General features: G+C 43.1%; 1 protein-coding gene across 1 annotated transcript in view; it reads right to left on the bottom strand.

The window, feature by feature from the left end:
* Nucleotides 1-13,910, bottom strand: part of CTNNBL1 (catenin beta like 1) — a 46,524-nt gene that overhangs the window by 27,943 nt on the left and 4,671 nt on the right. The window contains exons 2-7 of the mRNA XM_033075108.2: nucleotides 10,887-11,075; nucleotides 8,608-8,714; nucleotides 7,601-7,740; nucleotides 3,902-3,999; nucleotides 1,725-1,818; nucleotides 929-1,020 (exon numbers count right to left, since the gene is read on the bottom strand). Coding sequence (XP_032930999.1) covers nucleotides 929-1,020; nucleotides 1,725-1,818; nucleotides 3,902-3,999; nucleotides 7,601-7,740; nucleotides 8,608-8,714; nucleotides 10,887-11,075 — 720 coding nt within the window. The remainder of the gene's footprint in view (nucleotides 1-928; nucleotides 1,021-1,724; nucleotides 1,819-3,901; nucleotides 4,000-7,600; nucleotides 7,741-8,607; nucleotides 8,715-10,886; nucleotides 11,076-13,910) is intronic.

The raw sequence follows: 13,910 nt of genomic DNA on the forward strand, positions 1-13,910 counted from the left end.
CAGCCAATACTGAGTATTCATGTTCTGTGGCACCAGGCAAGGGAACCTAGTTGGGATTATTTTGCTTCCTCAAGTTGCTCAGTCTTTCAGCTGCCACAGCAATTCCAAGGCAGGCAGCAGTACCTACCTGCCAAAACTAAAATTAACTTCACTTTTTCTTTTTAACCAAAGGACATCATTATGTTACTACTGTAGTGAGAAATTACAGGTTACTTCTGCTAACAAGCATGTGAAGCACTCAGAGGGGTACCTGCACTTACACAGCTGATGGAGAATTTCTGGAATTCAAAGGCTTTCTAATCACTTCTAAGCCTGGAAGTGCTAATGCATTACTGACAGGTTAGAGAACAGCCTGAATTTCTTTGCTAAATTTCCTTTACTATTTCTGTGAGAGGGCTGAACTATCCATTCCTTTTCTACAGCATTTTCCAGTGAATGTTTAGGCATCTTTTCACACAAGAGTTAACGTGTGTAACTCACTATCACAGGGTGCAGTGAATGAAAAGCAGCTTTTAATTTAAAAGGCAATTAGCTGAGTTCAGAGCAAAAGCTGTCCTCAGCAGGATTTAAACACAGACATCACTTAAAACTCAAAGAAGTGTTAGAAATGTGGAAAGCAAAGGCCATTAAATGGTTAATACTGGTGTCCCCTCTCTCTGGTCAGCTTTTGTAGTCCTACAGATCTCACACATGGAAATCCAACATACATGAATCATATGAAAATATAAAAGAGACAATTTCTACTGCAAAATACTGCAAAATAAGACCAAAGCATGTGTCCAAACTAAAACTGCTGCGGACATAGACCCTGAACTGTAACTTTTTGTCCTTAATTGGACTTTCACAACACACACAAGCATGACTGGCTTTTCTTAAGCTAGTTTTTGCGCTAACTGGTCTGTAGAAGGAAAGTGAGAAACCAGGTCACCTTCAGCCTCTTGAGCAGCCACTGCATGAGGCCCTGTTGTGCAGCCTCCGTGCACATCTCCGGCCGGAACTCTGCCATGTTCTCCACGATTCCTGGAAAGGAAGACACAGAAAACAGATTATTTTCCCCACCAAAAGTTACAAACATCATGTTTCCAGCCTCTCTCATTCTTACAGTCCTGGGAGATTGCAATCCTGAAGGACTGTAAGGAGTGTGTGATGGTCTGACTGCCAACAGTGGCACCACCCTGCAATGGTTCTGCACTGTGCAAAGATCAGGGAGCAGAGAGGCAGTTATGTCCTTCCATGAATTGCGAATGTTTTACTACCTGGAAGTTAAATATACTGCTAAGACAAAAACAAAGTATAGCTCACAGATATGTTTATAGTAAATACATGGATAGTGGAGCACTTTCCTGGAGGTTTTTAAAAGCTGTGGAGATGTGGCACTTTGGGCATGGCTTAGTGGTGGTTTTGACAGTGCTGGGTTAATAGCTGGACTCTGATCTTAGACAGCTTTACCAACCTAAACAGCTCTGTGATTGCCTCTAGTGCAGTGCAGTGATCCACACCTCCCAACACAACTGGTTTGGGAAGAGGCACCTTTCATGCAGCCATGGGACAAAGGACAAGCTCTCACTCCAGGGACAAGTGATTCCAAGCTGTGCCTGCACCAGATTCTGTACTGCAATGCTGGCAGTTTAAGGGAAAAAGAAGAGGAGGGAAAGGAAGGGATAACTCACACTCTTTGGTACAAACCACAGAAAGAAGCAAGGGGCTGTGCAGCAGCCGCTTACCCAGAGTGTTGTGGACACCATCAGCCTCCTCTTTCACACTTTCGTCCAGGCGCTCTAAATTCTGGACCAACAAGGCCACGACCTGACCCTCCACCTAAATCCCCAGGGTCATGGAGAAGATAAAGAGATAAGAAACAAGACTGAAAATCTGTCACTATGTTTTTCCTAATCAATGAATCAACTTTTCTGTTTCAGATTAAACAGAAAAGCACCAGGAAACAAACACGCACTTTGTCTTACTTCCTGAACCAGCCTGACTGATTTAAAATCCCTCCAAATTCTGAAGCACAAGGCTCACAAACCATTGTGGATAGAACTGTGAGCACTGTGAGCACTCCCAGCTGGTCACTGCTGGCTGCCTACATTGCTGCTGGACCTTCCACCTAACAGGTACAAAAAGTTGACAGAACAATGCTCAGACCCACATATCCAAACCCACGAGTTGAACCATCACCAGCTGAAGTCCTGCAGTTAAATCCTCACAAGATGAATGCACCAAGTTGACTTCAGCGAGTTAAGGAAAATCAGAGAGGCAGGGGGATGTCCCTGGATCACAGAGCTCACACCCAAAATGCACTTTTAAAACTGGAATTGGAAACAGTCCAGCTTGACTCTGGCAAACTTTCCGTTGGGGACATTATATTGGAACAGTTAAACAAAATAATTCAACCAATTCAAACACTCTTATGCAGCTTTGGGTCCAGTAAATATGTGGAAAAACAACATATATAGACTGCTGCAGAAAACAATGCACCAATCTTCAGATATCTTATAAACTTTTACCTACTTTCTTTTAAAAAAAAAAGTAATCTAAAAAGCAGATTTCTAAACATTTCTCCCAAGATAGGCCTGACCTGTTTCTTTCAAGTAGGACAATGAAACCTCTAAACATGGCTGTTATCAGTGGGCTGGTGACAATGAAAACAGAGAAAGAACTTCACTTGATTTACTACCTCTCCACATATTTTATAGAAAACATCTTTTCTAGCAGTTCCTCTCTCCCATTTCATTCACCCAGCAATCTCCCCGCCAAGGCAGAGTAATTAACAACAGCCCAGAGGCCAGCTGGAGGAACTGGGCTCTGGGCACTGTCATTAACCTTTAGAAAGTAACATTATAGTGACTGGACAAGAAGGACTGGAGGAGAAAACAGAGTAGCCAAACAAAGCAAACAAAAGAAAACCTGTAATTCCCTGTCTTCCAAATTCAACACAATAGTTACAAAATCAGCCACAGCCATAGCAACTCTCAAAGGCAGCCAATCCACCAGCTCCAAGGCAGGACAGACCTGTAAAACTCATGTTTGGCTGGGCACCACCTCTGTGGAGGGTTTGGTATCCTCCTTCTGCAGCTGGGGAGCACAAACACCAGGAAAAGGGGAAATCCACCCCCACAGAGGCCAAGAGGTACTCAGAGAGTTCATGGTGCAGGGAACACTTAATACCAATCAATTTATCTCCTACCCACCCAGGTAATTTTCTGGGTTGGTTCACTCTCTGTGCCAAAAGGGATCCTTACCTCTGGACCCTCCTCCACCCTTCAAAGTTCATTTGCTCTGCTACATGGAAACTTTCAAGTTTTTACTTCTTGTTAAGAAAAAAATCCCACCACCACTGACAGATGCCCCAATTCAAGCCCAGATTTTTGGGCTTGAAACAAGAGTTTCTGGGCAGAAGACAAGCAGTCTCCTGTGCAAAAGGTGAGACTGACAGATCACAGTGGCATCACTGTCCTTTGGGTAACAGTCCCTGTCACAAACTTCAGTTCTCCATGAGTGAACTTAGGTCACCCTTTTCCACAGGAGAGAAGGGAAATGCAAACAAAGCTCCTGTTTTCAATGGGACACTGTCCAAGTCACAAATATTATTACTTTGTTCCCCCTCCCTGCACCAAAAAATCTCCCAGCCCACAAAATTTTGCAATATGACAGTGTTCCTTCCAAAAAAGAAGTCGTGCAACAATGTGCAAATGGTGCAACGACCCACTCCCCAAACTCTAGCATTTAATCAAAAACAGTCATTGTGGTCTCAGGTACAGAACAGGCTTCTCCTGGCTGTCTCCATCATGATGCTGGCAGCAAAGACACCCAGAGTTGCAGAAAGTAGGGTGGGTCAGTGTTCATTACTGGGCTGAGGCAGATGTTGAGGCACTGAAATAATCTGGGGTTTTCTACTTACAAGAGCGTCTATGAGGACTTCGGCTCCTTCTTCACTCTCATGGAGAGTATCAATATCAGTCAGCTCTTGCAGCAAGTCAACCACAGCTATGGAAACATGTGCTGGGTGTTAAGGACCACCAACAGGGAGGCAAACACATTTAGTATCAATAGCAGATGGCTCTTAGACCAGTGTGTTCATGACATGACCCCAAAGCAACTGGCAATACATTACTAGTGAGGTGATACAATGCATTACAATCACAGCAGACACAAGAGCACACAGACTACTGCAGCAGACCTTCCCCACAAGCACTAAAATGAGGGAATCTGAACAATCAGGAATGATAAAAACAAATGTGATTCTGAGGTTACTCTATCAGGCAATTTTACTGTTTCTTCATGGTAGTTACTTATTTTTTTCAAATCAAACATGCTGGAGTTGATCTAACAAGGCACCGTCTTGCATTGTCAAGACTGAACACAAGCAAAGAGAAATGAGTTATAATAATGTGATTTGGGTATTGTGCTCTCAGTGATAGCCCTGCTAACCTGATACACACACACCCCTAACGAGGGCACTGCCAGCACCATCACCCCCCTCTGCCCAGCCCAATTAGGGCAGCACACTCCTCAAACCGCAGCCCTCGCAGGAACAGCAGAGCTTCTGCCAGCCCAATTTTCACTCATTAACTCTGGGCTGCATAACACACAGCTCCCCTGCCTGCTGCACAGCTCCCTTGTACGACAAGACGTATTCCAGCTCATTAGACCCACTTCCCTATTCTCTCAGACACACTGATCAATCCTGCCTGCGTCCCAGGGGCAGAGCAGGAGACGTGGTTTTCTGCATGTCCTAAATAACCACACTGTGATGGATCTCTCTCAAGTGCCCAGGCTGACAAACCAGCTCCCAGGTCTCCTATTTGTGCATTTGCTCAGACACACAAGCAGCAACAGGAAAAGTATTTTCATCTGTCTTTTCTTAGTGAGGTTCAGCAGTGTGCTGGGGCTAGCTGGAGAGGTGAGCTCTGCAAGACAGAGCCTGGACCTTCTGCTGGACAAGCTGCAGGCAAGCCACCAGAATGTCACTTCAGCCAAGTGTCACCTCAGCAGTGTCACTGCAGTGACAAAGGCTAATCACACACTGCAGTACACCAGCAAGCCAACAGAAGGAATTCTTATCTTCTCCTTGGTTCTCATGGGGCAATTTGCAGAATATTTTGTTCAGTTGTGGGCTCTCCCAGAAAAAGAGAGACCTTGATATACTGGGCTTGGGAGAGCAGAGGACCACTGAGGTGTTAATGCATGATGGATGAGGACAAATTGAAGGAATGTGGTTTCATCAGCTCATGGGAGAGAAAGCTCAGGGAGGAATCAGTTAAAGATTTCTGCTGTCCCCTGGGTGCTACTAAGATAACTGAACCAGGTTCTTTTGAGAGTGCACAGCGAAGAACTCAGCAGAGTTCATCATGCAGAGCATTCCTGTCTGGGGACTTCTGTTGAGGCTTGCAGTGAGAGTATCAGCTGCCCTATAAAATTTAGGAGATAGTAAAGCAAAGCCTTGCTTGAAGCTTTCATGTTTTTCATTAATAAAATCTTGTTGGTGATCATCTTTCATTCACATGTTTTGTGTAAAACTGTATGAATCATTCAGCAGATTATTTGCTCCCCCTGGACATTGCTTTTGTCTCCTTGCATTAGTTCCTCAAGACACCATATTTAAATCACATCTGAAGAGCCATTTGTTTAGTTCTCTCCTTGAAGAACTCATTTTAAAAAATATTTTCCCATTTGTTTTAACAAAGCATCATTAGAAAACCTGAGCTGTATCAATGCAGTTTTATGTCTAGATGCTTCACTTTAATAGTGCTTCTACTCTGTACGTGAGCAGCAGCAGTCTCTGCTTCCAATGGAGCTCAAAACACTTCAGCAGTTTTATAACAAGAAATATACTTTCCCCAAAATTGCAGTTCTCAGGCCAAATTCCTACCCATAAACTCACTGAAAGGAAAGTTGCAAACCAAATAAAAGGAGTTCACAGTGAAAACCCTGACAAGTCTTTGACAGTAGCAGTGACCCCAGCACAAAGCTTTCCATGGCTGACAGGACAAAGCAAGCTGTACTCCAGCACACTTCATATGGAAAACAGCTCTGCTATCCCAGTCAATATTCCCACAGTTCCTTTTCTCCCTATGAATGAGAAATTCAGTATAAAAGTCTACAGTACAAACAAGTCTGTGGTGTCTGGTATAAAATAAATAATTAAACTACAGTAACCACAAAATTTGATTTGCATGGGAGGAGCTTCTCCCTGTACAACATAAATTGTTAACAGTTATTTTGAGAGCCATTTCCTTGCAGATCTTGGATAAGGGAAGCTGTGGGGTTTACTGTTTTGCAGGGAGCAGCATTCACCACATCAAGGTTCTACCTGATGCAAGTCAAAATACCCAAATACAGTGCTCTCTAATATAAACTGGCATGCAATAAAATATTTATGCTTTGGTTTTAGCTTCTGATCACTGCACCCACTTAGAAAGAATGAATTATGAATTCTCAATAGATGGTGCTATAAAGAAAAGTGCTAAAAAAGAAAACCAAGATCTGTGCATCAGACCACAACATGCAGCACTAACAGGCCTTTTCACATTGTATATTCCAAAACACCTCAGGAAAGCTGGTAAGTGTTATGTCCTGCTTTATACATAAAGAAGCAAAGAATAAATTACCTTCCTAAGGCCATGGATCAATAAAAATGGAAAAAGGACTGCCTGAGTCCCAAGTCGACACCTAGTGCCCTTTCCATGGGGATTCACTGCTCCCTCCACTCACTGATATTTTCAGGACACAGACAGGCAATCTCCCAAGTCATGTAACAATTTTTCATCTTAATCTGCTATAGAATATTTTACAAACAAAGCAGGCTGAGGTCTGCTTTTACAGACTGCACACTGGGGAGCTGGGCATAGTGCCAGTTCCCAGCTGACAGCTAAGCATCAAGGCACCAGGATACTCAAAAATTGGCACTGGTTTTGATCAACAAAACATTTTCCAAAATGGGAAACTCTTTCTCAGATGTCCTCAGAGCTTCAGAGGTACAAGAGCCAGGAGCATAGAGGGATCAGGGTCAGTGACACTGGACCTCACTGAGCATGAAAATGGAATTGTCTCTGGATATGTACTTAACCAGAGGGGCCACCCACAGCCTCGAGCTTTGTGCACACCAGACTAAAGGTGTGGGCACATGAAGAGGGCACATTTACAAAATAAGGTGAAGTATGCAGTGAGCTAATCCATGACAAACAGCTGACAGCCTGACAGCTCAGCTCTCAGCAAGAACGGGTAAAACAGTTTCATTTTCACTGGGGCTACTCCAGACAAAGTTTGCAGAGTCTGAGATTATCACTGCTAAGCCCAGGTCTTCACTTCTCTGCTGCTCATCTGCTCACACTCTAACACTGCCACTCAAAACTAGATGAAAGGGCCATAAAATAAGAAAGAAGAATAACAGCACTGAAAAAAAAAATTCAGAATCAATATTACTTGAACAAAGAGGGCTTTCACTGTGAAAAAAAAACCAAAAACCAACATATAAATTCTGTGTGGTGGGAAGACGACAAAAACATCTACAGGAGTCTGGGAAAGAGGATATGAGGGATTACAGAAAAGTCTGTAGAAAGCCTCTCCCATGAGAGCTGCTTTAACAAGTGAAGGATATCTGTGTTGTCATGTCCCAACAGCCCGAGCAGAGACTGCACAGCGTTCAGCTCCACCAGCAGGTGATACAGGCCGGGCATCGTCGCGATCACGTGCATTTCCTGAATGATGTCATTTAAATCCAGTTCCGACTCCATAAACCTGAGGCAAGACAAAAAAGGGTAATAAAAAGGCAAGAAGAGACCACTGCCTTCCAGGAGACACCAGGTAGGACTTGTCACTCCAGGTACATATGGCACCAGCATTTCCATCCTCCCTGTCCTATGCCTGCCCCTTGATGTTGAATCCTGCAGCAGCATAAACATTCCTACTGTAAAATTTACATAGAGTTAATAAGCAGATTTGTTCCAATTCTGTAAATCAGTTCTAGAATTTCAAGAAAAAATTAAATTCAAGATGCTGCAGCCACACACGAAAAAACCTGCTTATAAAATGAATTCTGCGGAGCACTGCACCTTCCCTAGCCAGCACATATTAGTATGTGGGTTGCATGAGTCTGAAGTCCATAAAAATAAGATGGCAAAGGGAAAGGACAGCAAACTGGACAAACAATAATGACACTGAAGTGCAGGAAGAAATCCCTTTAATGTGAATAACAGAACACCTTGAAGGGAGGAAGAGGCTTCCAGAACACAAACACCATATCTGGCTCTCCGAGCCCATCCAGCCATTCTGCTCACCACAGCAGTGGGGAACATGAAATGATTTCCTCCCCACATACACCTCTGGCTGGTATGCAAGCACACACCTTCACATCAAATGATGGGATGAAACCTTTAATTATTGCTGAGGATGGTTTTTTGTGCTGCCAGCCATATATTGGCCCCGCCAGATCTCAACAAAGCCATTTTTAATTAACCAAGTCAGTTTCAAATAATATTTAGAAGAACTACAAGGCAATAACTGCTGTTACATAAGCCTTATGTAACTGAAAACATCTCTATATTCCTGCAATTGATTTAGTCTTATACCTGAAATCAAAGGAAAAAAAGTTAAGCATAGTCTTACTTCTCTGGATTATCAGGAAACTTGATCCGCAGTTCCTGGTTTTTGTAGGATCTCTTCTCAAAGGTGAGAATCATCTTCTTCACTGAACTTTCATCCAAAGGTTCCTCCTGACCAAATCAGAAAAGGCAGAGAAGTGAGCTTTGGATGGCTGGAGAAATATCAGCAAAGTGGTGGGACTGCAGCCAGGCCCAGGGCCCTTGGAATTGCAGCCAGCTCTGGAATCTCACTGCAGAAAGCTGCCAAACACCTCACACACCATCACTGCCCACTCCAGCTCAGACCTCGAGCTGTCCTTTTATACCTGTTATAGCCTGGCACCACAGAAGACATCCAGGCTTTTTTGCTTCTGACACAGAGCAAACCTGCACTCATAGCCTGGGCCCACAGAGAGCTTCTCTGCACAAGTCCCTTGCGCTATTTCTTTCTGTAAGTCTACATTTAACTGCCCTGAATTTATGTTCTTCCGCATTTTCCTCACTTGGATAAGCTTTCACTGCTATCTTAAAACCTTCTCCTAAAGAAAAAAAAATAAATCAATATTCTATTCTATATTTTCTCTTTATTTTGTAAATGCTCCAAGGCGTTTCTCAGTTGGGGTTGTATATTTGCTGTACAGTAGCAATGCAACTTCTGCTGCCTCCCTGACACCTACAAACATTTTCCTTAGTTTATGATTCTAATGCACCTCTTTTATTAAAAAATTGATGATATAGATTTCCCTGGGTGACCTCTTCCCTCTCCTCTGTTTGACTGTGTTACAACCACTATTTAAGAGAAGCTCTCAAAATAAAACCCAAACCAGACACCCTCCCATTTTAAGCCAAGTTTTGTGCCCATCCCCTGCTCAGGATTACATCAAGAGTTGCTGCTGGTGTTGCAGACTCTTTGGTCAGTGACTCTAAGCAGCAATCTGGTATGAGAGGAAAAAACCTCCATTTCTTCAGCAAACTCCATTACAACAACAACACCAGCCCCAGCCTTCAGTTATTATTGGATTTCCTCCATTCCTTTGCCCAACATGTCTCATTGCCATCCCACTCATGTCACCACCCCAGTCAGCCAATCAATACTACAGTGCCCAAAGCACATTCTTCTCGCAGTGGGATTTGAACCACACATGCTGACACTGCTTCCCTCTGTTTCCTTTGATTCTTTGCTTCCTCTAACACATATCACTACGATATCTCCATTAGGATCTGCTTTATATCTGGTATTGAATTTGCATTCAGTATTGCAGTGTCCTGGAGATTAGCTTCTTCACATCAAATTTACTGGGGCAAAGCACATTTTAATGGCACTTGTATTAACTGCAGTCCAAAGTAATAAACAAGTGATTTGCGTTCTAAAGAAAGACTGGACTTTCAGCCTTTAAAATGTCTGGCTGGGAAGACTCCACTTGACAAAGATGAGGGACTGGCACACTGCAGGAATCCACAAGACTAGCCAGTCAGGAGGACTCTCCTCTCGATCCATCCTCCCTGGAGCTGAAATGCTACAGAAATCCTGCATTATCTTTCTCTGCTATCAGCAACAACTGTCATGGCAATAGCTCAACGTCAAAAAAACGAGAGATTCTCCAAGACGGATGCTGGCAATGCTGTATACAAAGGACAATGATATTTTACAAAGCTACATGATTCTGCAGTGGTGAATATCACTTGTTTTTTTATCAAACAGGACACAGGCAGCAGGAAGCAAATATCTTCTAGATTTATACCAATCCATGTGTCACATTTATAAAGTGATCTTTTTCCTGGCCCTTGGCAGAAAGGCCAATGCAGCATTGGATTTCTGTCTCCAAGGCTTGAAATCATTTACCCTTGACAGCTGCCACCCCCCTCCTCTGACCCAAGACCTTTCCTGTACAGAAGAATGTTTGTTTATTTGCTGCTGCTGCCGCACAGCTACAAAGAGGGGGGGAGAAGCTGCATGGTTGGGGGTACCGATGAGAACAATAGTCAGGAAATTGGTTAGAACACAGAAACTGTTTCCTAAAATTATACTTTAGAGGGTGATTTGGGTATTCTCAGACCAAACAGAGATTAGACTTGAAAGCTTCTCCCTTTTGCCCCTGCTTTAAATCTTCAGCTGATATATTTGAGAAATTTGAAATTAATGAACACCCCGCAGAGCAGGAAAGCAAACCCACAAACTGAAGCTGTACAAGCACAGGAAAATCACGTTAAGCCTCACCACCAACATGGTAAGAAATGGAAATCATAGAGAAGGGGTTTGGTGTTGGCTTTTTTCCACTGCCTCTCTTTTCCCAGAGGACTTACTTCCTCATCTTCCTCTTCTCCATCCCTTTCAATTATCTGAAGGAGTTTCTTCTTCTCATCCTCAGTTTCATCCAGAGCAGCAGACTCCTCTTCTCTATGACGACCATGCTCTCGGGCACTGGCTTGTTTCCGACGTGCTTTGATTTCCTCTTCCTCTTCATCACGGGGTCTTTTTGTCCCTCTATTAGGCTGAAGTCAGAGCAATAAAAGGTGAATGAATACAACTGTTTAGTGACCCCTGCAAAGCAGAATACCAATGTTATAAGCCATACCAAGGAAATTCTTACTAGTTGTTTAAAAGATTTGCTTACATGACACTTAACAACTCTGAAAACTGGAAAGGAAATTAATTTAGTGAAGTGGAACATCACATGAGTAGATGAATGCCTCTGCCAAGAGCTGTGTCAACATCCTACCTCCTTTGATCTATGAACACAATTCATGGGAAAATATCTTCATAGACAGCAAGGACAAGGAGTGCACAGACAAGGAGTGGCCAAACAGCCCTGCTCAGTGGGGCACAGCTGCCCATCAAAGAACCCCAATCTGCTGACTCAGCTGAGACAACCCCACATTTCACAGCCAGCAGACTGATATGCTCAGCAGACAGCAAGGAAAGATAATTTTTTACACACAACGTATACAAGATTATATTGAATTCCTGTGTGCATCCCATTTCACCCCCATCCTTCTGGCTGAAGTTTGCTGACAAGTAAAAGCAGAATCAGCCCAACTCAGTGTAGGCAGTTCAAGGAGGACTGCTGCTTGCTGCAGCTCTGCAGAGGCTTGGCACTGGATTAAAAGCGCCCAAACCGTCATGGTTTGCTTGGAACAACCTATTATTTTATTCCACTATTTCTAGTTGATTGTCAAAACTAAAGGTAATTTGCCAAGGACAAGAAGTCCATTAATCCTAATCCCATGTTTTCATTCAGGCAGAAAGGGATAAAAGCATTTACAACAGAAGGAAAAACTTCCCCCTCAAAAACTACAAGGATATTAAATTTGGTCTGTCACATTTTTGAAGGACAACCAAGCTGGAATGGAAGTGCTCCATGTTCTATAACTACAGCAAAATAAAGCTTAATTATTTACTATTCAAAAGAAGTGTATGTATCAAGAATAATAAAATAATAACAAAAATACTTTTAACTTACATCACTGCTCAAGTCACCTGGTAGGTGATTTTGTAACCTCATTAGCTTAATTTATAAAACACCACCTGGCAGGCAGCCCCTACTCATCTGCTGTATGGGAATGGCAAAAGTCACACCAGGCTTCCATGAACACAGGCCATGCTTTTATCTGAGACTGGGATCCTTCTCATGTTTGATCTAAAGAAAGGTGCAGAGGAAATAAGTGACAGTGTCATTCTCCTGCCAGGTCTGGCACTAGTGTGAGCATCAAGACAGGAATTTCCAGCTCCCTGGCAGGTGAGGAACTTTGGGCTGCAGAGGGCAATAAACCTTCCAGGCTCCTAAGGAAATCCAGCTGTGGTTGCAGTTCCACCACATGCTGCAGCAGTGGCACAGCCCAGAACCAATGAGAAGCTGGTAAATGATTCGCCCTGGAGAAAATGCTGCTTTCAGGAGATGTAAAAAAATAAAGCCCCCCCACCCCCAGCCAGCCCCAAAAAGCACAATTATAGCTAAAAGACAGGCCAGACAGCAGCCTGGCTAGGATCACCTTGTTCTCAGGGTTACCACCTTGTCACCACTTTAGGGAAGATGCAGAATCAAGTTTCCCAGACAACACATTAGCACAAATCAGAGCTGGGTCTGCTCGCTCCCAGGCAGACCTGCTCAAGCTCTGTTATCTGTCTCCTTTCTCCCTATATCTTCTCTGCCATTTCCATTACAGATGGTACATTCCTGACTCAAAACCCTTCTAAAGTGCCTCCATGCACTTTTAAAGCAGTTACTCAGCTCATAATTCAATAGCCATGACGTGGAAGCATACCCAGAGATTCTGTGAAATGAAAAATTTATTTGCTTGAAGGGTTTTGTGGATTGGGCTTTTTTTTTTTAAAGCAGATTCCTATTACTTATCTTCTAGGTACATTAAAATATAATTTCACATAGATCCATTTGGAAACAAACGTGTCATTGACAACAACTAATAATTCACACACTCCCTGAGCAACCAGCAGCCCCATAAAAAGAACAAGGAAAAGGTGTTTGCTAAATTACATCATCCAAGGAAAAAACTTCAGTAAATTCATACTCTTTACTCAATGTCCTTGATGCCACAAAGGGTCCTGCCCTCCCTATTCCCTTCCATTCATTCCTTGATAATACCCTACTCATCCTAAACCATCTTTGACAGCTTAATGTCACAAATACAAATAAAGCAATTAGTGACATAAATCCCAAAATTTACATCTAAATCTCAACAAGATTAGCCATGGATGTTCCTAATTTGAAACTGGAATCTCTTTCCTCCCTCATATTTCTAAACATTAAAAAAGACCAAAACCCCTGGCAAGCTTGAGATGTGAGGAGAGGCTGAGGGAGCTGAGGGTCTGTCAGATGCAAAGTAATGTACCATGGGAAGGGACTGCATCCCAGAACAAAACATAAATTAAAACTCCACCACAAAACATCCCCCATTTCTTCTGAATACACAATCCTCAAGATCAGAATTTACACCCTTGCCTCCATCTCAATTATTTTCCCCTTTTTTGTATTTATGCATTGCTGGGGGAGGCGTCTCTAACACACAGCAGAATCATTATGATAAATCATGGAAGTGCCCCGCGTGCGATCATTAACGCTGCCAGCAGCCTGGCAATAGGCAGTAATTGAATTCTGGGCAAACGCTATTAAGCAGGCATTAAGGCTTTGCCTCTCCTTATTGATGTTATGCAAAACCTCACTAAGAACACTACTGCTCCCAACCAGCACTTATTAAAGCCACAAAACCAAGGCCCAAGTGGAACACCTGGGTCCTGCTCATTCCACAAGAGATGCACAGTCATGAACAACTGATTTAAGGCAGGCATTACTTTCTGTTCATTGATTTTCA

The sequence above is a fragment of the Catharus ustulatus genome, chromosome 17 (assembly GCF_009819885.2).
Source record: "Catharus ustulatus isolate bCatUst1 chromosome 17, bCatUst1.pri.v2, whole genome shotgun sequence".
NCBI lineage: Eukaryota > Metazoa > Chordata > Aves > Passeriformes > Turdidae > Catharus > Catharus ustulatus.